The sequence below is a fragment of the Rhamphochromis longiceps genome, linkage group LG8 (assembly GCF_057381845.1).
Source record: "Rhamphochromis longiceps isolate RC_006_pf linkage group LG8, R_longiceps_female_GT1.1, whole genome shotgun sequence".
Taxonomy (NCBI): Eukaryota; Metazoa; Chordata; class Actinopteri; order Cichliformes; family Cichlidae; genus Rhamphochromis; species Rhamphochromis longiceps.
The window spans coordinates 10377156-10404056 of record NC_140564.1 but is presented as its reverse complement, the minus strand read 5'-3'; the positions used below and the strand labels follow the sequence as shown (position 1 = coordinate 10404056).

Genomic DNA, 26901 nt, shown 5'->3' with positions numbered 1-26901 from the left:
TGATCATGAACACTTTGAGCCTCACACAGCTTTACATACCTGTATGCTTCCTGATGCTTTGTCTAATCAGTGCAAGAGATAAGTATGACATCACTTAACTGTGTGTGTGTGTGTGTGTGTGTGTGTGTGTGTGTGTGTGTGTGTGTGTGTGTGTGTGTATATTATATTATATAAGACTACATTTGACGCTGAAATGTCAAAGATTACTACAAATGCTAAAATATTGGCAGATAAACCTGTTGCGCGTTGATTTAAACACAGCAATGGGGCCGGTTTTAATAAAAATACTTATGTCTGAGTTAACATGAAAAAGTAAAAATTAAAAATATGTCTTTTCAAAGAGTACACAAGTTGACTATGTTTGCCTCGATTGTGTTAACATGCTTATTCTTCCAGTTTATGTAGAAGAATATTAGACCTGAGTGCTTTAAACAGAGGCCATCTGTTGTAAATTCAAACAAATATTCCTACTATTGTTTTTATATTTCTGTTAACAATGACCAGCAAATAATTTTAGCTAAAGACAGGGAGAAAAAAATGCAGTAAAATCTATAAATGTGATATCAGTAGACTGGGATATCTTCTTTTTGACTGTAACAATATAGACTCATTGCTAGATGAAACTAACCATGCCCTTTAAGTGTTTTCATTCAGACCTCTTGATTTTTGTTAGGATGGCTCAAAAATATTAAACAATAAATAAAAAAATAAAGTCAAATAAACTGCTGATCTGTTGCACATGGATGGAAAACACTCTGTTTAGAGTAAAAAAAAAAAAAACATAATTGAGAACTATTTGTGTAAATGTTTCATAGCTAGGGTTACACAAGAAATGACAGCAGGTCTTAAAGTGATTTTCACAACTCAGGGGCAGGTGGAAAGAACAGTGTTGCTGGTCAAAAGCATCATCTAGTTTAAAAAAAAAGAAAGAAAAGAAATTGTTCCACTGGAAACATCATTCAAAGTTCCACATTAAGAGCTTTTACTTAGTGACTACAGCTCACCAAGCTGGCAATTTGTGAGTAAATCTCATCTTAGAAGTACACAACTAGGTCAGTGCTTGATTTGTTACCAAATAACAAAATGACCTCTGGGTAATTCTGAACTGTTGACACAATTCGAGGCTGGTGTCTGTGGAATCAGGACTGACTGGTCTGGAATCTGTGGTGGTCCCACTGAATTGTGAGGTCAAGAGAGCTGCTGTTCCAGGCTCTGTTCAGGGCACAGTGGGCAATCTGTAGAGGTGGAGCAGCCCTCACACTGTAGTCCATGGCCACAGGGCAGCGACACCGAGCCCTGCTCTCCACACGTCACGCAGCACTGTCTCTGTTTCCTGTACACCACCTTAATAAACACAAGAGGGACATGTTAACATCTCTTAAACTGGACAAAGACATTAATACATGGTTATGTTCATATACAGTGTTAGTGAATCATCAGGTTACTGGGTGTTTGTCAGTATTAGTCATACATACATGTAAGTTACTGTCACACGTGTCAGCCACTGCAGTACCTTACAGATATGTCGTTTTACAAGTCTTGTTGTAGTAAAATGCCTTTTATCTATAGTAATTTGTATCAGTATGAATAAAGTTAAAGACAATCTATCGTTCTTTCCTTTATTTTCTGCCATATATGGATGGCTACAATAGTGGAAACTCAGGTTAAATACAGGTAAAGGTTCAAATAATGAAGCCAGCACATATAAAACAAGTTCTATAAACAAAAGCTCATGTTTAAAACCTAAATCTCTGTATCAGACACTTATTTTTTGCTCTTGGCTCTGTAGGATGTCACACAGAGACAAGATCTCTCTAATATGGTCATGTCCAGAATTGTTTCTGAGGAGCAGCCAATCAGAAAAAAGTGGGCTTAAAGGGAAGCAAATCGAGGTTGAGCCTTACTTTCAACTATGATCATACAGTTTACTCTCACAGAGCCTAAAAACACAGAGCTGAAAGTTAGTATAATAGACCAAAAACATTTTTTTTGTCTAATTTTGAAGTTGTGGGATTTGGTTTCTCCATTGCCATACAGGACACCGGCCTGTGATGGGAACATCAGGGCATGCTCCAATCTGTTTTAGAGTGCTCTGACTTTCCAGAGGGCTTTATTTCTCCCCCCCTTATAAGTGAGATCAACATAATTACTTTGATGGGCTGCCTAATCTTGAAGAATCTGTCTCAACTTATTGAATTGGCCATAACTAGGAATGAGTCAATTCAGATCTTAGGTTATTTACGTCACCACAGCCACACCCTATTGCTGAAAGTATTCACTCACTCATTCAAATAACTGAATTCAGGTGTTAAAATCCCTTTCATGGCCACAGGTGTATAAAATCAAGCACCTGGGCATGCAGACGGCTTCTATAAACATTTGTGAATGAATCAATTCAGAAGCGGCTCAGCCACAAAGTAGCAGTCCACATAAAATCACAGAGTGGGGTCAGCTGAGGTGCATAGTGCACATTGGTGTAAAGCACCTCAGCATCCACCACTGGACTCTAGAGCAGTGAGGGCGTGCTCTCTGGAGTGATTAATCGTGCTTCTCTATCTGGTAATCTAATGGGTGAGTATCCAAGGAGAACAGTACTTGTCTGACTGCACTGTGCCAAGTGTAAAGTTTGGTGGAGGGGGGATTATGGGTAATGTTTCAGGAGTTGGACTCAGTGAAAGGAACTCTTAAAGCTTAGTATACCAAGACTTTCATGGTCCTAACTTTGTGGGAACAGTTTGGGGATGGCCCCTTCCTGTTCCAACATGACTGCTCCAGTTCATAAAACAAAGCCCCCAAAGACATGGATGAGAGAGTTTGGTGTGGAAGAACTAGACTAGTCCTGACCTCAACCTTTGACCTTTGGGATTAATTATACTGGAGACTGGAGCTGTTATAGCTGCAAAGAGTGGGACAATATAACATATGGTGAAGAATGTTTGAGTTCCAGAACGTTTTCAGTTTTGATGCTACCTTCAAAAAAAATGAACATTTCCCTCTTGTTTGTGTGACTTTTTTTTCTAAAACCCGGTTGCTCGTTTTCTGGTTGTGGGTGGCACTGTCCCGTTTTCATGTTTCATGCTAAAAAAAACAATTTCAACACAATTTCAGAATTATATTAACGCTGCTTTCCTCGTGTAGCCAAGATTTCTAATTAAAGTCTAAGTGTGTGATGGAAGTTTTGATAGAAAATTAGGTTAATAAAAAACATGAGATCACTAATTAAACTACTGCACTTCTGTTGCTAAGAAGACAAACTGGAGGAATGTGGTGTGACTGTAACCCTCACTGTGCTTCGTACCATTTCAGATACTAAACAATGACCCTTCATCTACCATCTTTGAGATAGGCTGGCCAGCTTTGTGTGTTAGCCTTCTTACATGTGCTATCAGATATGAAATATCACATAACTGGGACATTTTATTTTTTTCTTTTAAGCCAGTATCAGTATCAAAACATTGATACTACTTTTTTTGACTGGTAAGATAATTTCTGAGAATTTCTGAGTAAGCTACTGCCTACTTACTTAATTAACTAAACATCTAAACTCCTTAATGTTCTATGTGGCCAAAAAGTGTTGGTTAGCTAGAACACTAGAGTGGATGCTATTCGACTTCGAAACAAGCAGTGTGAGGCTAACAGGTCGTGGAGGTTGTGGGTATTACCTGTTCCACAGTATGTAAGCAGGTACAAAGCTGAGCCTGTAAACTGAGGACCGACTCCAACGGCAGCCGGTGTAGTAGCTGGAGTTGGTGCAGTGACAGATGAGGATTATCTCCGCTCCTTAAGCTCTCCAGCGCCTCCTGCAGGAGAGTAGCTTGTCTCTGCGCCTCCTCCTCAGCCTGCCTGGCTCTTTCTGCTTCCATGGCTAACCGCGTTGCATGGGCACGTGACTCCTCTGCATCCGCTTTCAGTGCTGCAAACGACTGCGAGAGAAAGCAGGCGGAACAAATGACGTGCGGTCCAGATTGGGATTTGTTTCTTCTATTTCTGCAGGTCACGGCACACAAACTGCTGCTTCAGGGACACGCTCGCATTTGCATGCCCCACTACCTACCTACCTGAGCTGTGTGTCTCCAGCTGTGACCCCACTGCTTCAGTGTCCTGTGAGCTTCCTCCAGCTCCTGTTTGAGCCTGGAGGTCTCTGCACAAGGAGCAGAGGGCAGTAGGGTAGGAGGTGTACCAGGAGACCCCTGGCCTGATGGGAAGTGCTCCCAGATATTAGTACTCATACCATTCAGACCTACAAAGAAACAATTAAATATAAGCAAAATCATGTTCTGTATGAGACTATTTGATCATTTAAACAAAAATCTACAGACCTAAAGAGCTATGAGATGGTCCCAGGAAGCTGCTCTCTGATTGGCCAGGTTGGGACAGATGAGTAGAGAAGAATGGTGAAGCATGCGGCCTGACTGGGGGAGATGGTGAAGGTGAGCTAAAAGCAGCGGAGCTGCTAAAAGAGCCTGGGATGTTCACTGGGGCAGAACTCTGAAGCTGGCTACCTCCTGTAGGCCAAGAGAAAAAGAAATGATTTTTACATACATGTACATAATGTTTGATGTCAGACAGATATTCGCATGTCGATAATTCTGTGTGTGTTCATGCTTTCAAATACCGAGCATGACTCCCACACTGGGCAGAGCAGAGCTGCTCTCCAAGCTTCTCTCCAACGCCGACACACCAAAGTCATTCAGGTCGAGATCATCCAGGGCTGATTCTGTAACACATAAAACACCACAACTTACATATCTACTGTCACAACTGCGAGATATGTGGATTTTCTTTTTTTTCACTTTTACTTACCAACAACTGATTCCACCGTTTCACTAGTCGGGTAAAAGGGCAAGGCATTAGCATTCATTCCAGAGGATATGCTGGATCCTGGGGGTCCAAGCGGAGCAGGGCTAGGTGGTGTGGCTGCCAGACTAGAGGGGATACTGGAGGACAGACTCAAAGGGCTGCCAACTGGCAAAAACACCTGAAGGTCCTTGTGAAGAAAGAAAAAGAAAAGGTTTTGTTACTTTAACAAATAAATAAGCAAGAAATACATTTCAAAATGTTTGATCGTATTAGAAAACAAGAAAACCTGTTTGTTCTGAGTTGATGCTAGTTCTCTGTGCCGCTGCTCTAGAGCAAAACCCCTTTGTTTGGCCTGAAAAATAGTGACCTTAAATAAGCAGGACAAATATTTTGCAGTAATGTAGTCATTCTAGAGATTATATTTCTTCAGTATATCTTAATAGGAACTCATACGACCACGTTCCCTTTTTCTTATGCGCGTCCTTCTTACCTGATCTTCCCTCTCAAAGCCAGGTGCCCTGCCGTACCCTCCCTCTCCCGCCCACGGAGACTGAGGTTCTGCAGATCCACTCATGTCCTCACACAGAGACAAAACGCTACCAAGAAAGCCCCGCTCTGCTACACATGAGCCTGCAGAAGGAGAGAAGGGGTCCGACATAGAGCAAGACCCCATGCTGTGACAACCGGGACTGGCAGAAACCTCCTGGACAGGAATAGGGTCTGGAGGCCTAGGGGGTGGAGGGGAGCTGGGGTTGGGGAATGATGGTTCCTCTGGAACAAAGGGCTCTGGAGGAGGAAGAAAAACAAAAATTACAAGTTGACTCATCAGGCGCCTTGGGTTTCTGAGACATGATCACAGGTGTTTTGTGGGGATTTACTTTCAACATGAGCAAAGGCACAGAAGGGCCCTCTGGGACAGCTGCCACACTGCTGCATGTCATTGCACTTGGTGGATTTATAGATCTGTAACCAAAAAAAGAAAAAAAAAAAAAAAGACACTGCTTCACATCTTGGGTGATTTCCAGTCAAGTTCTATAAAATTTCCTCTAAAGGAGACAAACCTCTGGGTGGAACTGTTGTTCTGTTCTCGTGTGGCAGTACTGACATGACTCAGCTCCCTCACATTTACTGGGATCTCCCCACTCTTCACTTTGCTTCACCGCAGGACATGGCAACGCTCTGCGGTGGTAAGAAACAAACAATTTGCTTTAACAACTGAGCCCCAATTGAGCAACAACAATAGCCTCATGTTTTAAATGCCTTCTTTCTTTAGCACAATGAAACACAGCACCTGTATTTGTGCTTGTGTGGGCTGCGTCTCCTGTCTTTGCTGTTGTGATAATACGGACAGGCATAACCTTGACGACACAGGCGAGGTGGTTTCTTACAGAGCTCCGTCTTGTAATGGGACAGCACGTAGTCATTATCTGAGGAGACACAGAGGAGAGAGGAAAGACACAGTGAGGCAGGCAGACTGTAAGGGCAGATCAAGGGAAATTAGGTAAAAATATTTGACCTTACAGCAACTGGAAATCTATATAAACAGACAATCTCAAAATACAGCCCAATATGGATGGTGATTGGACCTGAAAAGATTCAAGACTTGTTCAAACTTGTACGTTATCACAACCTTTGAAAAACTGATATATACATTTAATTAAAGCAAAAAACATGTTTTTAAATAACATTTAAGAGGTTTTGTAAAAACACAACCTAATTTACTTCACACCTGTAAGCACTGTTTAACAAACGGCATCATATCAGATTTCTAAAAGGATACAACAGAGTTTTGGAAACTGAAATCTCTGCAGAGGATTAGAAATCAGTTTGTGCTGTAACTCAGACTAACACATTAGAATAGGTTCATGCAAACATGCATAACTCCAACCAAGTTGAATTGTTGCAAAAACGCTATAGCAAACATATGTTAATAAATGTACGCAAGCTAAGGTAATCCTGTATTACTGTGTTTGTCAGTGTAGGAAGACTAACAATTTTTCATGTTCTTATTAGAAAAGAAATGTAGAGATCCAGCTCCTAGTAGTCCAGTTATTTGTAACTGTTAGTCTGTCTGCTTATCAATCTTGCTTATCGGTTCCACTTGCACTGATGCTACAATCAGCTGATTTCAGTTCATGTGTTGGAGGAAAATAGTGGCAGTCTACAGCATGGATATTTGCATTATGCTGCTAACACAACTTCAGCTCTTTGCAACCATCTGCACAGACAGCATGCTAACGCTAAGCTAGCTAAGAACCCACAGTGACGTTAAAGCAGAGTGAGTGCTGACCCCAGCCCACCAGCCAGACCCTAAGCTTCAACAAGTAAACTGATGAGCAGTCAGGCTACAGCCTCTGTTTCTACGTCTTCATGTTTCTAGAATCACTGTGGTGATCGCTTTAAGACTCCATGTCCTGGTTTTCATCTTTGCTTTGTGTTCTATTAAGAGAGTTTTTGTGTACTACTAAGAAACGATCTACAGCTACTAGCTACATCCCCACACACCAACGCAATCCATATCCTAATGACTACACACATATGATCTTTCTCTTAGTACTTAGGTAGGAACACAAAGCCGATAGTACATAGCAAAGATTGAGCAGTGAGCTGTTTTTCTGCCTGAATTCCTCCTGAAGTGGTGTTCCAGATGTTACCTTGCCAGCGTGGCTCCTCACTCAAGATCTTCTCTATGAGGGCTGTACTCGCTGCCTGTCCCGACTGCCCATCTCCTCCACCTCCGTCTGTGGTCCCAGAGCCTCCTTGAGACTCCATCACCTGCATTTCCCTGTGTAGCACGTAATGAGAAAAAAAACTTTGTCAACACACAGCCACACACATAGAAACTACTTCAAAGATCGCTTCCATGTTTTATTTGGTGTACCTGATGTCATAAACGGGGCTGCGTAGGTCATGTGATCCGTGAGCAAATGCACAGTGGGAGCCGTTCTTGCTGCAGTGGCCTTTTGCATCAGTTTCATGGATACACGATCCAGTTTTATAGTAGCGGAGATGGTACCTGCGCTCTGTGTCACCTGCTGTTCGATGCAGAAATGGGCACCTGGAATGTAGAAAAATAAAATTCAAAAATGTTAAATTATTTATTTAAAGGCATGCAAATCATGCATACATTTCAATGTTTTTTTTTTAATTATGAACTGTTTTGTATGGATAGTATTTTTAAAAAAAAGGTAAAGAAAAACACACTTCATAATTCTTTGTTTGTGGCAACTGCTGATGTAAATAGGACTGTGAGATGTTTTAAGCACACAACATTTAAAGGACACTTTTGTATTCTGATTTGAAGCTCAAATCACAAAATATATACCCTTTGCACCTTTATCCATAGGTGGCAACCAGGACTGTACTGGTAATCAGACATGACATGTAAATATAATTTTTTATGTTTTTTGTGTCCATATGCACACAGCATACAGGTCGGCTTGATGGGCCGCTGTGCACTCTAACACTACCCTACAAGCACTGACAGCAGCCCATTGGTTCATTTGTATTAGAATTTGGATTGCCCCATCACTGGCTCGCCCCTACCTTCCCTGTGCAGTCATGCACCTTGTAGAATAGAGTTTAGTGTGGAAGAAGTGGTTGATAAAGATGGCTAAACAAAAGGTAAAGCATGGAACTGAAAAGCTGAGAGAGAAAAAGAAAGAGAAACAAGAAATAAATGCAACAAAATGTGCCAAAGTAAGCAATATGTTAGCAGCTGCACCGTCAGTAGTACCAGCAAAAACTAGTAAGAAGTCGCAGTCACAAACAGTTGCTGCTGCAAGCTTTGGAGAAGTGCAGGAGGAGGGACATCAGTCCCAAAAAGAGACTTATGAAGAGACAGAAGAAGGGGTCCGTGGTAGGAAAATAGATGGAGGGACATAATTAATTAAATAAATGGGCTACTTTGACCATAACTAACCACAACTAAGATGCCATTATATGGTGGGCTGCCTGAACCAAAAATGTCACAGAACAGGAATCACGTTGCATCCTTTAGATCTCCATTTTCTTTGTTAATATTAAAATAGGTCATTGTGAGGATTGTACAGCACATTTCACTGGAGGGAGACCCTCAGAGTGACAGTACAGGTGCTAAAGCATCTACTAGACATACATCCATACAGTTTTGGCCCATTTGTGTTCCGAATTACCACTTTGATGCTTTTAATGGAGATAATAAAGGTCTATTGACATTCAGAGACCTACACAATTGCACAATACGCTTCATAAAGAACTTGAATTTGACATTCTCCTGCCAGATTAAACTTGAAAGGGCTGCTAAAACAACAACAAACCTGAAAATGTGGACATTTAGTTAAATACTATGTCTTTCTGTTTAAATTAACCTTACAGAGACTATACATACCACTAATATAGACCTTCCCAGACATGGTGTGGCCAGTTATGCCATTCAAAAACAAAACTTCCCCCTTACACAAATCCCTATTTTTGTTTCTGTTGTAAGTATAATCAAGGCAAGTATCTTGTGCTAAACTGAAGCCTTTGTTACACTCACTCATCTCCGTCGGGGCAGGTGCCTGTTCCCTCATCATATTTGGTACAGTAAACATCTGGGCTGTAGTTGAAGGTTCCGTCCCGTCTGCGTATTGGCCTGCGGCGTCGCTGGTTCAGGAAGTGCCAGTGGAAACAGGAAAAAGGACGGTGCTGTGTACATTTATGTTGCACGAACAGGGGACACTGCTCCGTTCTAAACTCCTTCAGATATCTGGGAAAGAGGTGAGCAGCCAAAGAGACTGAAATATGTTGTTGTACGGTGTCACCATATTTTGAAGTGGCCTACACAAATAGGAATATATTGATATCATTGAGTTTTTCACGAAGATAATCTCATAAAAATAATTACTGTTTTAGCGCAACACAGTCTCGGCAGCAGTGAGCAAAATTCCTCACGGAGATTTTTTTTTTTTAATATATATATATATATACTTTCACAACACAAAGACTTAATGAATGCTGCCGTGACACACACACAACAAAGCACTTAAACGATGCTCCACCGCACAGCCTGTAAGAAATGGCTACTGTTAATGTCCAACGTTAGGCCTCTTTATGGAGACCTACAGCGCTAAATAAGCACATTATTTGCTTTGTCCATTTTACGCAGGTTTACTATTCATGGAGTTTCCTTAAATACATTTTAACAGTTGTTTTCTGTGTTTAAGTGCACGTGAGGTTGTGTACACTTGTGTACACAAGCTAATCCCGCTAACTAGCTACGTACGTGTAATGTTGAGGTTTCTCGGGCTGCACGTTCAACACGGTTGCAGGAGATGTTGACCCCCCTGCAGGCGAAGACGAAGAGGACGAAGAGTGTCCTCCGGCACTCGTCGCTACCGAAGATGACGGGGGCTGTGGATACGTTTTAGACATTGTACCCTTCTAAACCCTAACAACAAGAAGCTTGTTTTTAGCTTACTGGCTAGCTATTCTCATTAGCTTCGAAATCCGCATTCTGTGGCGATGTGAGCCTGCGCAGGGCAAGAGGAAGTAATAGCAAAGGGACAACTAATAACACGGAACTATGGGATTTGAAGTTCAGTTATAACGTGACTAAAGCTGTGATTCAAAACTAAAGTGAAAGTCATAAAACACTCAAGATATTAACTGTCACATTGTCACAGAGTTATGGCATTTGCACAAATGTGAAACTGAAGAAAATAAGGAATCGAGGTCACGTTTATTTTTTTATTTGCTTGCTTCCATTGGCTGTACCTTATATCCATTGACCCAATCAGTGTGTAGCGTTTTACAAGTATGACGTCACGACAAAGTATTAATAGTCGGCCTCGTTGCCCTCTATCATAGAAAACGCTTTCGGAGGTTCCGGTGTTGTCTTCGTGATTAGTTTCACGCTCAACTAAAGTCGAAAAGGTAACGTGAGTATTTCTTCTTGCTAATAATACGTCTAATGATTGTATTGTCTTTGCTGTGACATGTGTTGTGATTTTTGTTTTAGGGTTTAAGTGTCGGCTTGCTAACGATAGCCTTAGCTAAAAACAGAACAATGGAGTGTCTTGCGGTTCGTCGTTTAATGTCACCATTGACTCGATAAAGTGAAGTTACAACTCACAAACGATGCTAAAATTGTTTAAATGTTACGTGAAATTTGAGCGTGATATCTTTACGAAATGGCTAACAGCTTATATAACCGTTTGTGCTAACATTTGTAGAGTTGAGTTAAAGCAATGTTGTTTGAGGTACAACGAGAAACTGAAAATGGCGAAGTCGAAAACCAGAAACTGGCTGGGCTGTTTTGGGCTCCCACTGTTTTGACGCCATTGTTTGCGGCTACCTTGGGCCGTTAAAAGATTTTTAATCGTTCATGTCAGTATGTTAATAAACGCGTTAAGCGAAACGTGTTAAAGGACATAATCACTAGTTCGCTTTAGTGGAAACTGTTACATAAGCTGCGGTGGCGTATAAAAGTAGCGCTGCTTATGTTGGTGTTGGCCGCCTTGGGGGGGAGGGGGAACCGACGGTGCTAGCCATGTAGGCTAGGCTAACACGCTAGCTTGACTAATTGGTGTCGTACCCGTTTCTGCCGAGCTGCTTTATTGATGTAGCAGTTTCTGACCTGGACTTTTGTTTTTCGTTTATCCTAAAAGCTAGTACAACATGGCCCGTACCAAGCAGACTGCTCGTAAATCTACTGGAGGAAAAGCGCCAAGGAAGCAGCTTGCGACCAAGGCCGCCAGGAAGAGTGCGCCATCCACGGGAGGCGTGAAGAAACCCCATCGTTACAGGTGTGTGGCACTCTGGTTGCCCCTAACAGAAATAAAGATTTCCTGGCCTACAGTGTTGAATATCTGCTCGATTCATCTGCTAGGCCCGGAACTGTGGCTCTGAGGGAGATCCGTCGCTACCAGAAGTCCACTGAGTTGTTGATCCGCAAACTTCCCTTTCAGCGCCTGGTGAGGGAAATTGCTCAGGATTTCAAGACTGACCTGCGCTTCCAGAGTGCTGCTATTGGCGCTCTTCAGGTAAGTGAAACGTTTACATTTGACCTGCAGAGTAATGGCACTGTAACGAGAAGCTTATTTAAATTTCTTTTTCTCTCTCCTTAAACAGGAGGCCAGTGAGGCCTACCTTGTGGGTCTGTTTGAGGACACAAACCTGTGCGCAATCCATGCCAAGCGTGTCACCATCATGCCCAAAGACATCCAGCTGGCACGCAGGATAAGGGGAGAGAGGGCTTAAGTGGCTAATGACTCCATTGTCATGACAAATGATCCTATTTATCATACTTAACCATTTTGTGGACTTTTATTTTCTTGGCTTTTTTTTTTTTAAACAGTTTTTTTTTTTTTTACTTGACACAAATCAATCATTCCGCAAGTGCGAGCCCCTTGCAGACATACAATTGTCTATCATTAGATATGGGCTAGGTTTGCTCTAATGTCTAAGCTTCATTAATGCAAGCAATGGTTGAGAGTAAGCTATCATGCATATAATTGTCCTCTGAGCAAAAGGGTTGTTGCCACAAATGCAGTATGAACTATCAGCATTGACAAAAGTGTAGCTACTGTTTGAAACAATAAGTTCTCCATTGTCACAAAGGGGCGAAGCCCAACTATATCCTCCTATAGCCAATTGCTCTGCATCCTACTTCTATTCAGTTGGAGCGCATCACTAGGAATTCTCATTGTACCTTGCTGTGGTGAGATTGGGTCGCGGCATTCTTCTCGGCAGCTGAGCAAATCACAAAGATGCACAAGCAGTTGTACTCTTGTGCGCCCATCTGATCACAAAGTTCACTTTGAGAATGAGACTTACATGTCACTACACAAACTTGTGCTCACTCAAAGTACCATCAATGGAGACAGAGTTTGTCTGAAGGGGGCTTCAGATTATCCATTGTGGGTCATATCATAAGATGTAACATCACTTGACTTTAAACTTGTGGGTGCTGGGGTCCATCTTCCATGGGGGGCAGGCTTTTTAATCCATTTACCACAAAATGCCAGCATGTCATGCTCAGTAAGGCCTAGTGTCGGGGTGTTGGCTACCTCAGTTGATTCTCTATACTTGGTAACAAAGAGCATGGCAAACCCCTGCATATATCGATGGCTTTTTAACATGTTTTTTCCAACATAAAATCTTGGCAGCTACATTTAATACTATTTATGAAATGTTGTCACATGTCTTTCTATTAAAGGTCTTTATGAGTAGTAAGAGGTGTGTCCTTTTGTTTTGTTTTTTTACTATACAGACAGTGAAGAGGTCTATATGGTCAATACACATCTTTTATTTACAACACAAAGTTGGTCACAGCTGGTTTGTCATACAAACCATTCCGTATGCTTGAACCCAGTGGCTGTAGGTGGGGGAAAATACAAGTGTTTAGTGTTTGAGTGACACGCCTGTAAGCACATGACTGCGTCTGAGAGCCGTGATGCCTCACCAATCCTGCAGACGATGTCTTCGCACTCCTTGATGCTGCTGGCTTGTAGCACCACACAGCAAAAGCCTGTGGACTGAGGGGTTTCTGGGGAGTCTCTGTGAACACAGCCAATCATGTGCTTAGATGACATGGGGGCCCAGCCAATGACTAGGCTTGTATATTGCATCATGACATCCTGTCGTAGGAGGAGTGCGATCTAAACTACAAGCAGCCTAGTTTAACAGGGATGTGTGGAAAAGCCTTTAATAATAAAATAGCTTAGATTATGGTATTTTGCCAGGATGTACTGCAATATCAGTGAAGGGCTTTCATATAAAATGTGATACTTACGCCACACAGAAGGCAAATGCTGTGTAGTCTGGCTGTGCATATCTCCCTACACATGAAATCTCGGGATAATGGTGCTCAAACAACTCCTGATGAGAGAAATGAAGACAAAACTTTAGGAGAATTAAAGTACAGGCAAATCTTTGTGAGAGAGATCTACTTACCAATTTACTGTTTCTGTCTGTGCACGTCAAATGTGTTTCCTTCAAATCTAAAAGCACTTCCTGCAGGGAAAATTAAATGGGTTATGCATATATAAGTGCTTTGCAGAAAATTGGGGAAACAGCTTTCATTACCTTGCTAGGTAGGTTTTTCTGCAACACCTGTGGGATTGCATGCTGGAGCACCTCCTTTCCTCCAAACTGAGAGAGGCAGACAAATGACAGTTACAGGAGGTGTGTGCAGAATGTTTGAAAATGCTGTAAAAACAAATTGTCATTTACCATTCCAATGTTTGCCTTTCCCAAGAATTGCACTATGTAAACAATCCTGTGGAACAGAGGTTGTTCAGAATGTATTTCTCAAATGTCACATCATGACGGCAGCTTGAATACAGATCGCAGCGATGGCGTGTTAACACTTGCCTTCCCTCTTTGAGACACTGTGATGGAGGAGGCTTCTGGTCTCTGCTTGCTGTCTCCTGGGAGGGAGCAGGACCCAGCTGCAGGGTGGGGTTCTCTGTCCTCAGGGCCCGCAGGAATTTGATAAGGGGTCTATACACTGTTCCGTCGTGGGCCCTCCATCTTATAACACGGATGGACAAAGGGCAGCCTTTAAACCGAGACAGAACTGCACCGGCCTGGGAGTGCAAGTAAAAAAGGTCTGGTAAAGAAGTGTATATATATGCAGCACCTTTGCATCCCGCCTGGCAGCTCAAGCTTAAATATCTACATCTATCTATATTTATCTATCAATACTCTCTTGCTGCTATCCTGTCAAAAATCCCTCCCCGACATTCATCTCTACCCACTCCACCCTGCCTGCACTGTCTTCTTCACCTCCCTTGTGCACTATTTTTCCATCTGTCTCCCTCTCATCACATGTATGTATTCCATTTTGCTCCCACCAACTTTCATTCCTTTATAGTGCGTACCTCCATCTTTCCAGACTCTCACTATAGGTCACAATGTCATCATCTGCAAAACATAATTCACGGAGACTGCCCCACCTGGATCTAAGGCATTTATCAAAATATAGATGATCCACAAACACGAAATATCCACGGATATTGCATGATATATTTAACATGAATTCGTTTTGCTGGATAATTGTGTCATGAAAATGCAATATCACAACAGCCCTAATGCAGTACGGCACTGTATATCTGAGGGATTTCTCACATGTCCACTTTTAGAATTCCTCAGCGAGGTCCCATTGATCTCATCGAGGATGTCACCAGCACCGATGAACTTGTCGACGTCAGCCTGACTGCCGGGAATCAGGTCAAGAACAAAGACGCGCCCGCTGAGATACCTAAGAAGCAGATCCATAGATGTTTTTTTACTAGCCCACGTGCTCAGTGTAATGGAAATATTTGTAGACTGGAACATACTAACCTCAGAACCAACCCTACCTCCCGGCAGGGCACAACTTCGTATATCTCACACACCTAAAAACAAACAGCCAGCAGTCAGTCTTTCACCTCCTTAAGATTGTAGTTTTTTTTTCCTTCTATGGATTTATATAATATCCAAAGACAAATAACATAATAACAGTGTTACTGTGATGCTCTTACCGGCAGGAGCCAGCTCTCATCCAGAAAACTGCAATTCTGTATACAAGAAAAGAAAATTCTTATTAGATTGGAGTTCAAAGTGATTGGAAAAAATCACAGTAGCAGCTCTGACCTCCATGTCCAGTTTGAAGTCCATGTGTGAGAGCACCAGCAGCAGCGACATGAAAGGTTCTGGAAGAGGAAGAACAGCAGCTCTTAAGATTTTGTTGTTGACAAGAACTTCCTCAGTTTTGTTCAAGCTGCTGTAACCTCACCCACAAATTCCTCATTCCTGAGAATTGATAAATCTGGGCTGTACCACTGAAGGAAAGAGAAACAATGTTAATCACAACTATGCAAGTCTGTTAGAGAAACACACTTTCTAAAATCCCATTTTTGTGTGCTCAACACTGGGGAACAATGCATCTGTCCATGTATCAGACCTCCAGGAGTCTGGCAGTGTGCAGCAGGTGTGTGAAGAACTGCGGCAGGACCTTGCGGCTGAGGGCCAGCCTGAGCAGGTAGCGCCCTCGGCCCTGAGCTGAGAGCAGCTTCCTGCAAACTCTGGTCTGCTCAACTGCCAAGGACAGAGCAGACAGACTGCACAGGAGAAGACAGACAGAGAGGTGACGGGCATTAATGAGTGAAGCTGTCACTAAAAAAAACAACAAAAAAACCTTCCCCATCTGCTAAACTAAGCAGGATGTAGTTACCTGCCACAGGCATCTTGATGGGGTAGCTGTTCGAAGCAGTGCCAGTAATCTCTGTGCACCAGACTAAGAACGGGCTCTGGAGAGAAATGAAACACACCCTGAGTGAATACTGCAGAAGTCTCCTTCAAAATGAATTCAGCTACACAAAATAATGATACTGACGCTGGAGTCCCTTCCTGAGGACCAGCTCCAGCAGCTCACAGCAGGAGGCGAGGTGAGGGTTGGAATCTGTCACCGTCTCTCCATCTGACTGCAGGTTCAGGACACACACTGAGTGGGAAGGGGAAAAAACACGCAACACACATTGAATCTGTTGTCATCAGCATGACATAACTGCATTTTTGCAAGCCATGTGATCATCGCCATTTCACTCATCAACACTAAAACAGAGACTGTGTTGATGATAAAAAACGTAGCGGAAGCTTTTTTGGCGTAAAAATAGCGCGCTGCAGGGTCAGAAATTAAACCCAATTCTAGTTGTACGTTTTATTATGAGTACGTCACGATCAGCTGCTTACTGAAATTGTGATCCAATGGCATCGTACCATCACTCATCTATTAATGATGCTTACCTTTGAGGGAGCCAAGGAGAGGGTCTTTGGGTGCCATGTTGATCGTCCAGCTGTGATCAGAGCCTGTCCTTGATAAGAGACGCGCCGCTTCTATCCTCCTGTCATTTAAGCACGCTCTGGGGACGCGCGCTGTGTACACACTTCCGTGAAGCTAACATATCGAGAAACACCTTCCAGTTCCACTGTACCTGCCCGAGACCGTGAGCGAGGACGGGCGATGTGTTGCTGTCATTAAGTTATTATTTTAAATAAATAGCGAAGGAATATTGAACCTGCAAACACAAGCGCCTGAAATAATAACCACGTACACCTGCGCACTGACTGACAGTAAACCTGTCGTGCTGCCTTCAGAGACCCCGCCTTGTTGACCAAACAAACTGTAGGTTCGTGTTTACAACCATTCACTTCAGTAGCTAATATTTATATTTTCAAACGTGACAGAAGCTATACAGGCTACGGGAATATAAAGGAAGAAAAGAAAACAGACAAACGGAATCTTAGTCGTTAATTTAAGATTTTTATGGACACGATAATAAAGACCCAGCGAGTTTATATAGTCAAGGTCCTTCTAGAAGCGAAGCTCACCATTTGGCAGACAAGTATTAGTTATTTGGTCGGTGATCTTGCAGCCTTAGTACTTTGCGTCTCTCGCCTATAATATCTCCGTTGGTAAACAAAGGCGTGTGTTCGAGTCCACCTCAGGCTGTTTGCTGTCGCAGTGCTCTTTCTAGACTATTTAACGCTGACTTACTTAAATTGGAATAAATAAATAAAATGTATTTTCGGGCTAAAAAAAAAAAGTAAATTAATCTTTAAATAGAAAAACTCTGCGACGCTTCCGTTTCTGTAAAGCTAGTTGGCGGCCTCTAGCGGCCCGCCTTTGGAACTGCCGCTCAGTGGAGGCGGTGGTTGATAAGAGCACGCGCGCTGTCTCTCGTGCCGCAGTTGTGGATGGGTGAAGGAAGCGGTGAGGCTGTGGAGGATGGCGGAGCACTAAAAAATTAAACCGAGTTTCGCGAAAGCATCACAGAAAAGCCGCGTAGAGTTTTCTTCCTGAAGGGAATTTATCCGTTACAAGGTGAGGTGTTATTTATTTCCCTCTAGAGCGAGGTGATAAAAAAAACAACTGGTAAACTGGTTGCATTTTGCCAGTGCACAGGGCCTAATTACATGGAATAATGTGTGCGCTTGCTTTGATTATGTCCTTTTTTGTAAACATCGCTTCATGTGCAAGAGGCCTCATTTTTTAACCTTACAACACTGGCATTTCGAAATTCTGTTCTATTTATTATTAAGAATAATATTTTACAAATTGGGAACAAATAATTAAATTCGGTGTGTATGGATACACTGTTGTACGGTAACGTGAGCCTGTTATTGTGCAGTGTGTTTGTTCTGATGCCAACTTGCATGCAGTGATTTGTCACTCACTCCCAATATAGAAAGTCACTACCTGCGTTTGTACAGCACCGATAATCCCGGATTTCCTCTAATCCTGCAGCTCCTCTGTCACCTACACGCTCAGCCTCCGCTGCCAGAAATAAACCCACCATCCAAACATGAGTCAGTTACAGACAAGCAACGCTTTGACATCTGCTGCCCTCATATATAGTGAAAGAGAGATTAATAAATACTACAAATCAAGATGCATTAGTGTGGTTGGTGTTGGTATCAGACATGCGCAAACTCATGATGGTGTAAATAAATGTTTAAAAATTATAGAAGGGAGTTGATTGGAAGTTATAGTTGAATAACACTGTATAACTGATTCCAACCCCCTTTCCATAAAACAGTTTCTAACAGTTCAGGGATGCGGGTGGAAGAAATTCATATGCATACTCAATAGGCAGAAAGCAGGCATACCTATGAATGTCAGAATTTACTCTCTAAAAGGTCAACTCAGTCCTGAGTTTGTGCTCCTCAGTGTTTGTTGCCTCCTTTTTTCTTTTCTTTTTCTTTTTTTTTGTAGCTCTCCTGCTGCCTCTACATCACAGCAAGAACAGCAAATCCCCTCTGCTTGTCAGACTGACTGCTGATTCAACAGCAAACTGGTCCAAGGACCCCCCATCCCCCCACCCCTCCTCCTCCTCCACCCCCACCATGGCTCCACAGTGTTTTTATTAAAAGCGCTCTGCTGTGCTCACGTCTCCATGGGAATAAATTCCCACTTTCAGGATGCATCGATCCACACGCATGCAGGAAATCCTGTTACTGTGCAATATTTTTTTTAATGTTGCTACATCTCTGTTTGCCACCCACTGTGTGGTCTCATGGATATATATATATCTATGCGGAGTGAGTGGGCTGAGCGAGTGGGCTCAACACCTAATGATAGCTCGGTGGGGATCTTAATGAGCTCTCTGTGGACTCTGAGTGCAGAGCTGTGATAAAAGTTCTGCAGTGAGTGCTCCTCTCTCCGCCACCTCACCTTTTTGCCACCTTCTCGCGCGTTAGCCATTTCTGCACCCTCATCGATTTGTGTGGGCGACGGAGTGCAGTCAGCTCCAGCTCTTGACAGAATGAGTGCCAGCGTGCTAAAGCTTTTTTATTATCATACCACAGGGCATCGGCCCCGCACTCCAGCTGCCAGCATGATGAAAGAGTGCCTGCAGTTCCTCATCGAGCCAGCCAAAAAGCTCAAGATCCGACTCAAGGTATACAAATCCTCCCACAGTAATTGCTGCGGGGGCTAAATGTTCTGGAAGTCATGATGTTCTTTTCCCTTTTAATTTTCTGTTTCTTTGCTCCAGGAGTCTCGCAAAAAAGTGAAGCTTGAGAAGAAGGAGCCTCTGGTGGAAAGTCAGTTGTTTATTATGGAGCTGGCCCGGGAACTCAACAGAATCTGCCAGGTAAGCTCTTCTCCTCTCTCCCTTTTTGCTCTTTATTACTTAGAGTCTTCTGCATTTATTCGCATTGCCTTTGTACCTCAGAGATCAAATATCCTGTGTCACATCTGGACCGGAGAGGACATCTGGACAGCCAGCGTGTGCCGGGAGTTCATCGTGGAATGGGCTGCTGTGCTGGAGAAAAGAGTGCAGGTACGAGATAGCAGCCATTTACAGAAATAAATTGTGTTTTTTATGGATGTTCTTAAAAGTCTCTATTCTTTATTCAGCCAAGGACAATCACATCAGACTACCAGTATGAGAAGTCTGAGAAGAAGGACTGGAAGGGACACCTTCTTTGCATGCTTGAGGGAGGCGGCGAGTACGACATGGGCCCCCATAAACGGGTCATCATGGATTGGACCCGGAATATTAAAGGCAGACCTCAGGTGACTTTCTTACGGGACATGGATGGTTATTAAAGTCTGACCCAGTTCCGTCGTTGCATCTGATAAAGATGATTAGGCTTAATCGTGCCCTTGACAATGATCTCATGATAATCGGACTGTGCTTGAGCTCTGGCCATAAATTCGAAGCAACTGTTTCTAAACCTCTTTTTTCAGCCCACTGTGTGGCCAGGTGAGCCTGTGCTCATGATGCTGGATGACCTGGAGTTCCAGTGGAAGAGGGGCCGTCTGCCCAACCTGTTCCCGGCCATGGAGCTCGTCATGCTGGCCGTGCTGAACGCCGACAGCCCCATAAAGGTCTTGATATCTGTCGCTAAGTGATCGTCATTAAATGTTTTTGTACTCTGTGGTGTAATTTATGGGATAAGAAGCATGCTAACTTAGGTGATTCGAAACATGAACGACACTTGCATGACATTCTCACATTCGATATCTGGGCTAAGTGTGTCAAGCATGCTGCATATAGGCTGCACGACAATCATGCTAATCTGTTTATCTCTTTGTTCAGCTCACCTTGTCCTGAATGTGTCCACTGTCTACCTTGACATACTCTGTATGTGTGTGCGTGTCTTTGTAGGTGGATGTGACAAAGCAGTGGCTGGTGAAGAAGCAGAAAAGTCAGAACATTGGTGAGTGGATCTCATCCAGTTTAACAATATGAAACAAAACATCCTGATCTTGCAAAGTGGTCATGAGTCAGAAACCAACATTTGTACAATACCTGTTGCTGCTTCGACCAAAAACTTGTTCTGCACATGTGAAAAAAGGGATTCTCCCCATCCTTGCCAATGAAAATAAAGTAGGGAATAAAATGACAATACATTTGGTTTAATTAATTAAATTATGAAGAATGGGGTCTTTATCTTTTTTATATGTTATTCTGGTGGTATTGTAAAAGTATACCACTACTGAGTCAAGCAGAAAGTGAACAAGTAGATAAATATGCTTGACAAATGTTAGATAAATCTGTTTTTGTTTTGTTCGTCTGAAAGAAAAAAAATATTGGGATATTTTTAGCCTCGTGCACTAGCTCAGGCTCAACCCTCTCATCCCAGTGGATGAGAGGGTTACTTCCTCCTGTCCTTGGGCCAGTAAACAGGTCCTGGTTGCCTTTTGCCCTTATTTACTCAGTGACATTTCAGAGTACCTAGTCTTCTTAGTGTGTCTGAGTGCCCCACCTGGAATCTCCGTTGTGCTACTAATGTTCACATGGGCATGGACAGTGAGACTTGGAGGAGCATGACTGGGAGGAACCGCCTGTTCTCTGTTATGTTCTCTGGACAAATCACAGTTTGTCCATAACAAACACCGTGTTCACAAGTGCAGGTGACACTCAAACAAACCTGGTCGCAGGTCAGTGATTGATGCTTGGTTCTCCTGCGGGACTCCAGAGGCAGCTGTCATGTAGTGGCACGCCAAGCAGAGTGTGGCTCTGGCAGCAGTTCGAGCAAACTCTCAGGTGTGGGAGGAGTCCGGCGAGGCCATGGAACAAGATTTTTGGTTGGCCTTGAAGCGATTCCGCTCTGCTCACACCGCTGCAGTTGAGGAATACTTTGAGGGTCTCCTCAGTCACACTGACATGCCTTCTGTAGAAGAAGCAGAGTCTGGGTAGGACTCAGCGTTATAGCCTCAAAGCTATATCACAAAGTTTCCAGAACATTTGTGATACCGACATTTCTGACAATACAGAAAAAATACTGAATGTTTCTTTGATGCTTGCAGCTTTGCGGCATTTATAAATATTAATAACTGAAGAACAGTTTCCAATGAGCTACTGTCACTAATGACACACTACCTAATTAGAAGTGTGAGTCTGCTGAAACACGGTGCAGCAGCAGCAGCATTGTATCCAGTTTCCTCAGTTTATCCAGTTTTTGCCTGAAGCGGTGAAAGAAGTCATCGGAGGCTGACACGACACAGATATTATCAGTGTCTATATTATATATCACAGCCCAAGACCTCAGTAATTATTTTCCTAATAAATTTATGGGCTTAGTCACTTACTTCACATTTTAAAACAAGAAGTTCATCAAATAAATAAAGAATATTCTAGCTTTGCAGTAATTCTACCATTAGTCTAATGGTCAGTTTAAAGCTTAGACCAGTGTGAAGGTGTTCAGACCTGTTTATCACTAGTACACATTTATTATCATGGTGAGACATAAATCCTTGAGAGGTTCCAACAGGAAAGGGCCACCTGCCGTGTGACCCCATGTGAATAAAGGAGCAGCTGAAAGTGGCTTTTGTTAAATTACATATTAGCTCATAGGATTAGCATTTTTCCATGATGAGGCAGTCTTACTTTTCATAGGCTCAGTTGCCCGGGTTACAACCAGCTAAAACTGATGACCTTTTTATCTTTCTCTATGTAATTAAAATAATGCGAAAATAACATTTGATGATCATAGTTTGACTAACCCTGACTTCAGAGCTAAGGCCAAAATAAAACGTAGCCGACTAGGCTGAAGTGAGGCGCAGCTATAAAGCCTCACAGACGACTGAGTGGGTGACATACAAAATGTTGGTGTCAGCACAAAAACCACTTGGCAAAAGCAGGATGTGAAACGAGTCACTCGGTGATGTGGCTGTTGAGTGTGGTAACAGAATACACTCCACTGAATATTTAATTAGAATTAATCTATAAAAATGTGATTGGAAGCATGTTAGGAAACAAGCTGGTAGGAGGGTTTGAGTTGTGAGTGGAACACTTGTCTGTCTTTAATCAGTCTTTGTTTGTTCTTTCAGACGCTGTGCGCTACATTCCCCACGGCGGTAAGTCCAGAAGCTCACTGTAATGAATAAATGAATGACCCCTTTAATGTCTCTGTATAGCTGTATACAGACATGTGGGGCTGGATTATATGATCTGAAATCTATAGTATGTAACGATAAACTTTAAACTCGATTATTAGCAAATGCAGTCTTTTTTTAATGGTTCGCCACTGGATTATGCACTTTTACTATATGTCAGTACAGTCTGACTGTTGGCTGGTGACTGTGGAGGCCTTTGAGTACAGTGAAGCTATGCTCAAGACACAGATTTGAGATGATTTGAGCGTTTTGACATGGAGGCAGTCGTCTGAAGATGGGTATAGGGTAGTCATAGAGGAAGCCACCCATCCTCAGGTTGACAGGCTGCTTAGTTGGCACAAAGTGGCCCAAAGCGTGACAAGAAAACATTACACCACCAGTAACAACCTGAACTGTTGATACAAGGCAGGATTGATCCATCCTTTATGTTGCTTAACTCAAATTTGGAGACTTATCAGACCAGGCAACATTTTCCCTTTCTTCTATTTTACAATTTTGAGCAGTCTGTGTGAACTGTAGCCTCAGCTCTTTCTGAAATCCTCAGACACATAAGATTAACTGAAAAAATGTTTATGCCAAATGTCATAAACTAGATCCAAAACTCTAGCTTATGTTCAGCAGGATTTTTTTCCTACAACCACCTTGGAGCACCTGTATCATAGAATATATATTAGTTTAAAAACTGCACCATTTTAATGTAAATATGGCACAGAATAACAGAAACAAATAATGAGAATAATAATGGTAAACCTAACAAAGTGCTGTGACAAGAAAGAGTTTTCCTTTTACCTCCATGTTGATATTGGGCTCATTTTGTAGCTGTTATTCTTCTTTTTGTCAAAAGAAATTGCACATATAGTCATATTTGAACACTCATGCATACATTGGACTTTTCATGCTCTGTATAATAGTTGGGACCGATCACACTGAACAACTTTAAGCCGTGGACTAGTTTTCAAAATGTTTCCAGTGGGCACACAGAAGGCTGTGGATCACAGCGGCTGTGAGGGGAGTGGGCGTAAAATTCATTTGGTTGCATTTTTTTTGTACAAAGCATTAATGTGTTTTTCAGCTCTTGAAATTACATGTAGTTATATTTATACTTATAAAGTAATACTTCACAAGTACTTCAGCCCCCTTTGTACTTCAGGGCTTTGAGTACAGTGGGGTGGATGTAAGTTGCTTGTGTGTTATCGTGTGAAGGTAAATTTTGCATGCCTTCTTTAAACTACTGTACAAAACAATGAGCTAACGGAGTTTCTCTTCTTTTTCTTTGCAGTGTGGAACTGGATTTGTGATGCAGCAGGTATGAAAATCTCTTTTCTGTTTTTCACCTTACTGTGACATCATTTTGCAGTTTGTAATCCCGCCCTTTTATTCCACAGAGGACGTCACCCTGGACTCCGAATCGGCCCACTCAGGCCTGCTCATCTCAGATGATGAAAAACGAATGCGGTGCGGCCTGGAGCGCCGCGACATCCCACGATGCCCCCGACGCTTCGATGGCTGGTGGTGTGCTGTGGGCCAGGAGGGCTACGCCTCTGGACGCCACTACTGGGAGGTGGAGGTGGGCGAGCGGGACTGGCGGCTGGGAGTGGCCAAAGCCTCGGCCGTGAGGCAGGGCTTCCGCTCGCTGAACACAGATACGGGATACCTGACCCTCCGTCTGGAGAGAGGCACAGATTTGAAAGCCCTGACGGTGCCCGCTACGCCTTTACCTCAAAGCCTGGTGCCCAGGAAAGTCGGCATTTATCTGGACTATGAGCAGGGCCAGCTGTCCTTCTACGACGTGGAGAAGCGCTCCCACCTGTACACCTATACCGAGAAGTTCACAGAGGAACTGTACCCTGTTTTTGGGACTGTGGAGGTGGTCAAAGACCTGGTGATCAGGCCTGCTGATGCGAAACAGCGGTGCCTGTGCCCGGGGCCCTGCCTCTGGAACTGAAACGGATCAGTCCTAATCCTCGGCAGCTCACAGAGCTCACGCTTTTATTCTACTGATTTAGAATCGCGTGGCTGTTTCTGGACTAAAAGTCTTTCTGTGAGGTGCCTCGTCAAATCCCAAACAGGAACTGCTCTTCTTTCGACATGTCCATCTGCTAAACACTTTCCTGTTACTCTGCCTTCATAGAAACATACAGTATCTGATTCTTTATATTTTAAAAATGAGCATTTAAAGAATGAACAACGTTTTTCCCCATGGGTTTAAACTCCTCTCAAACTTCATTGGATAAAGTTGGGGATCAGTTTAAACCTGTAATGTTACATCCATTCATTTTCTTTTTTACTTTTTTTTTAATTGTTGATGACAAATAAACATTAAAAAGTTACAGCATGAGCGCACTGTGAATGATGATACTTTTAGCTTCAGTGCAGTGAAACAGTGCCGCTGACGAGGCAGATATTTGTAGAGCGGGCTGACGCATGCCTCTAGTTGAATTATAGATTATTTGATTCTTTGTCTCAAGCTTCCTGCAAACATTTTTCAGGCATGAGCTTGTTTTTGCAGCTGTGTTTTTGTTTATTTGTGCTATATAAGACATGGCAATGCTTTCCTCTCTCTAGCTCAATAAATCTTACTATTAATTCCAGAAATCTCTGAAAGTCTGTTGTCTCTTCTTTGCTCGTGCGAACAGCAGTGGATCTGATCTGCTTCAGACTTGGTGGGTGTGCTGCTATGAATGCAAGCAAGTCTAGTGCTGATTTTGACCTAATTTGGATGAAGGGTTCTCAAATTTTGACTATAAGTTCTTCCCTGTTACCCACTGTTTCCTCTAGAGCAGGGATGGGGGTACTCAAGGCGTTCAAGGGCCAGTGTCCTGCAGATTTTAGACACGTCACCTCGTCTTGAAGTTCTCCAGAGGCCTGGTAATGAATTAAGCATTTGATTCAGGTTGACCCAGGGTGAGATCTAAACCTGCAGGAGTTGCATTTGTATTATTTTTGGTTCACTTATTTTTGCACAAGTTTGCACAAACCATCAGCCAGCACAAAATCCTTTCAAATCTTTATTATGTGCAATAAAATAGTTGAAAAATAAAATAATAAAAGTTCAACTGTTAAAAAGTAAGAGATACATAATTGATCGAAAGAACAGGAAAACTACTGAAAATGTTTTTTGGTGAGACGTTTATCCACTTATCCATTTTCCTACCAAGGAGCTTCCCTCAAAAATGTTTCACAAAAGCATTTTCAAAGAAAATATAAAGCCAAACATAGTAGCACTTGCAGTAGAAGCAAATACAATCTTTCTGTCTTTACACACATTTGTACGGGGGCCTGAAGATGCAAAATACAAAATAAAGCAAAAAACAACAGGCAACAGGCAGTATGGATAGTTAAAAATCCTTATCACTCTTAAATGCAACAAATACTATTTTACTGTTTATAGGGAGCACCTTGCTTTCTTACAAATGCAGATTTCCTCATGCCTCTATGCTCAGGCCTAATTCTTGATTTCAGGGTTTGAATGGTAAATATCCTTTGTGAAAATATTCCCTAATAACTGCAATATCTTCCGCTGTTTCAAGGGCTAGGACTCCTTCCATTTAAAAAATGGTGTCCCAAAATTTTTAGGCAAAGTGAAATGGTTTTATTTTCTTGTTATTTTTTTGTGTGTGCATCTGTTTTGTAACTCAGGACGACCGTACACATATCTTACTGTCAAAAACTTCTTAAAATGCTAAACACACGGGGAGAAGAAAAACTTTAAGCATGAAAAATACCAACTTAATTCAAATGTATGAGATACAAAAACATGTTACATCCTGTATATTTTTGATCATGTGCCTGCAGTAGAGAATCAGGCTTTTTCCTCGTTAGCAGGAAATGTGCAACACAAAGTGAGTTCATAGACCTAGCTTGATATTTGATACGTATGGATATGTTAAAACAAACTGAACTTATAGAAGAAAATGACGGCAGATTGTAACAGACACGAGTTCTTATGTGGAATGTAATTTTGGTTGCAAAGTGAAAGCTACACCCCCTCGCACATATACAAAAACACTCTCAGCACTGTGAAGTCGACTCTTTTTAAAAGAGATTCTCAAATATGATTTCTCATTATGTCGAACACTTGGATGCCAGTTTGTCAAACGCGCCCTTTAAGATTCATAAAACATCTTCTTTGTGACAGTAGTTGCTCCCATGACGCCCCTCTGAACCACCTCCTTGGTGATCTGACGAGTCACCATGCCGCTAGTCTCTGTGTGCTGCGTAGTCATCATCATCCCATCTGTTGGACA

The 26901-nt window shown here is 42.5% G+C and overlaps 5 protein-coding genes across 11 annotated transcripts in view; 2 read left to right on the top strand and 3 right to left on the bottom strand.

Moving 5' to 3' along the window:
* Positions 1-99: 99 nt before the first annotated feature.
* On the bottom strand, positions 100-10397 carry unk (unk zinc finger). The gene is made up of 15 exons (XM_085415712.1): positions 10046-10397; positions 9320-9529; positions 7682-7858; positions 7455-7585; positions 6092-6227; positions 5862-5979; positions 5679-5763; positions 5291-5586; positions 5087-5152; positions 4804-4987; positions 4616-4717; positions 4320-4505; positions 4059-4240; positions 3663-3923; positions 100-1344 (listed from the first exon to the last, which is right to left on the bottom strand). The coding sequence occupies exons 1-15, from the start codon at positions 10192-10194 to the stop codon at positions 1189-1191; spliced, it is 2439 nt and encodes an 812-aa protein (XP_085271838.1). The 5' UTR covers positions 10195-10397; the 3' UTR covers positions 100-1188.
* Positions 10398-10555: 158 nt separating this feature from the next.
* Positions 10556-12996, top strand: LOC146663095 (histone H3.3A). Of its 2 annotated transcripts, none has more exons than XM_085415713.1 (4): positions 10556-10695; positions 11430-11567; positions 11651-11804; positions 11893-12996. In XM_085415713.1, the coding sequence occupies exons 2-4, from the start codon at positions 11440-11442 to the stop codon at positions 12019-12021; spliced, it is 411 nt and encodes a 136-aa protein (XP_085271839.1). In that variant the 5' UTR covers positions 10556-10695; positions 11430-11439; the 3' UTR covers positions 12022-12996. The 2 variants fall into 2 exon arrangements, with proteins under 2 accessions (XP_085271839.1, XP_085271840.1); XM_085415714.1 differs by having other exon boundaries at positions 10609-10700.
* Positions 12997-13051: 55 nt separating this feature from the next.
* LOC146663094 (uncharacterized) lies at positions 13052-16862 on the bottom strand. Its single transcript, XM_085415206.1, has 16 exons — positions 16552-16862; positions 16142-16249; positions 15980-16055; positions 15710-15866; positions 15542-15587; positions 15400-15458; positions 15288-15323; positions 15109-15161; positions 14893-15025; positions 14137-14351; positions 13996-14041; positions 13849-13914; positions 13717-13776; positions 13556-13641; positions 13226-13320; positions 13052-13138 (listed from the first exon to the last, which is right to left on the bottom strand). Exons 1-16 carry the CDS (start codon positions 16586-16588, stop codon positions 13104-13106), a joined length of 1308 nt encoding a protein of 435 aa, XP_085271332.1. The 5' UTR covers positions 16589-16862; the 3' UTR covers positions 13052-13103.
* Positions 16863-17508: 646 nt separating this feature from the next.
* On the top strand, positions 17509-25202 carry LOC146663093 (butyrophilin subfamily 1 member A1). Of its 2 annotated transcripts, XM_085415205.1 has the most exons (10): positions 17509-17629; positions 19114-19205; positions 19302-19400; positions 19482-19589; positions 19667-19825; positions 20000-20140; positions 20421-20472; positions 22589-22615; positions 23934-23960; positions 24040-25202. In XM_085415205.1, exons 2-10 carry the CDS (start codon positions 19143-19145, stop codon positions 24597-24599), a joined length of 1236 nt encoding a protein of 411 aa, XP_085271331.1. In that variant the 5' UTR covers positions 17509-17629; positions 19114-19142; the 3' UTR covers positions 24600-25202. The 2 variants fall into 2 exon arrangements, with proteins under 2 accessions (XP_085271331.1, XP_085271330.1); XM_085415204.1 differs by lacking the exon at positions 17509-17629 and having other exon boundaries at positions 19071-19205.
* A 447-nt stretch (positions 25203-25649) lies between these two features.
* Positions 25650-26901, bottom strand: part of itgb4 (integrin, beta 4) — a 28230-nt gene continuing 26978 nt past the window's right edge. For all 5 annotated transcript variants that reach the window (XM_085415707.1, XM_085415708.1, XM_085415709.1 and 2 more), the window contains one exon: positions 25650-26891. In XM_085415707.1, coding sequence (XP_085271833.1) covers positions 26761-26891 — 131 coding nt within the window. In that variant the 3' untranslated portion in view covers positions 25650-26760. The remainder of the gene's footprint in view (positions 26892-26901) is intronic.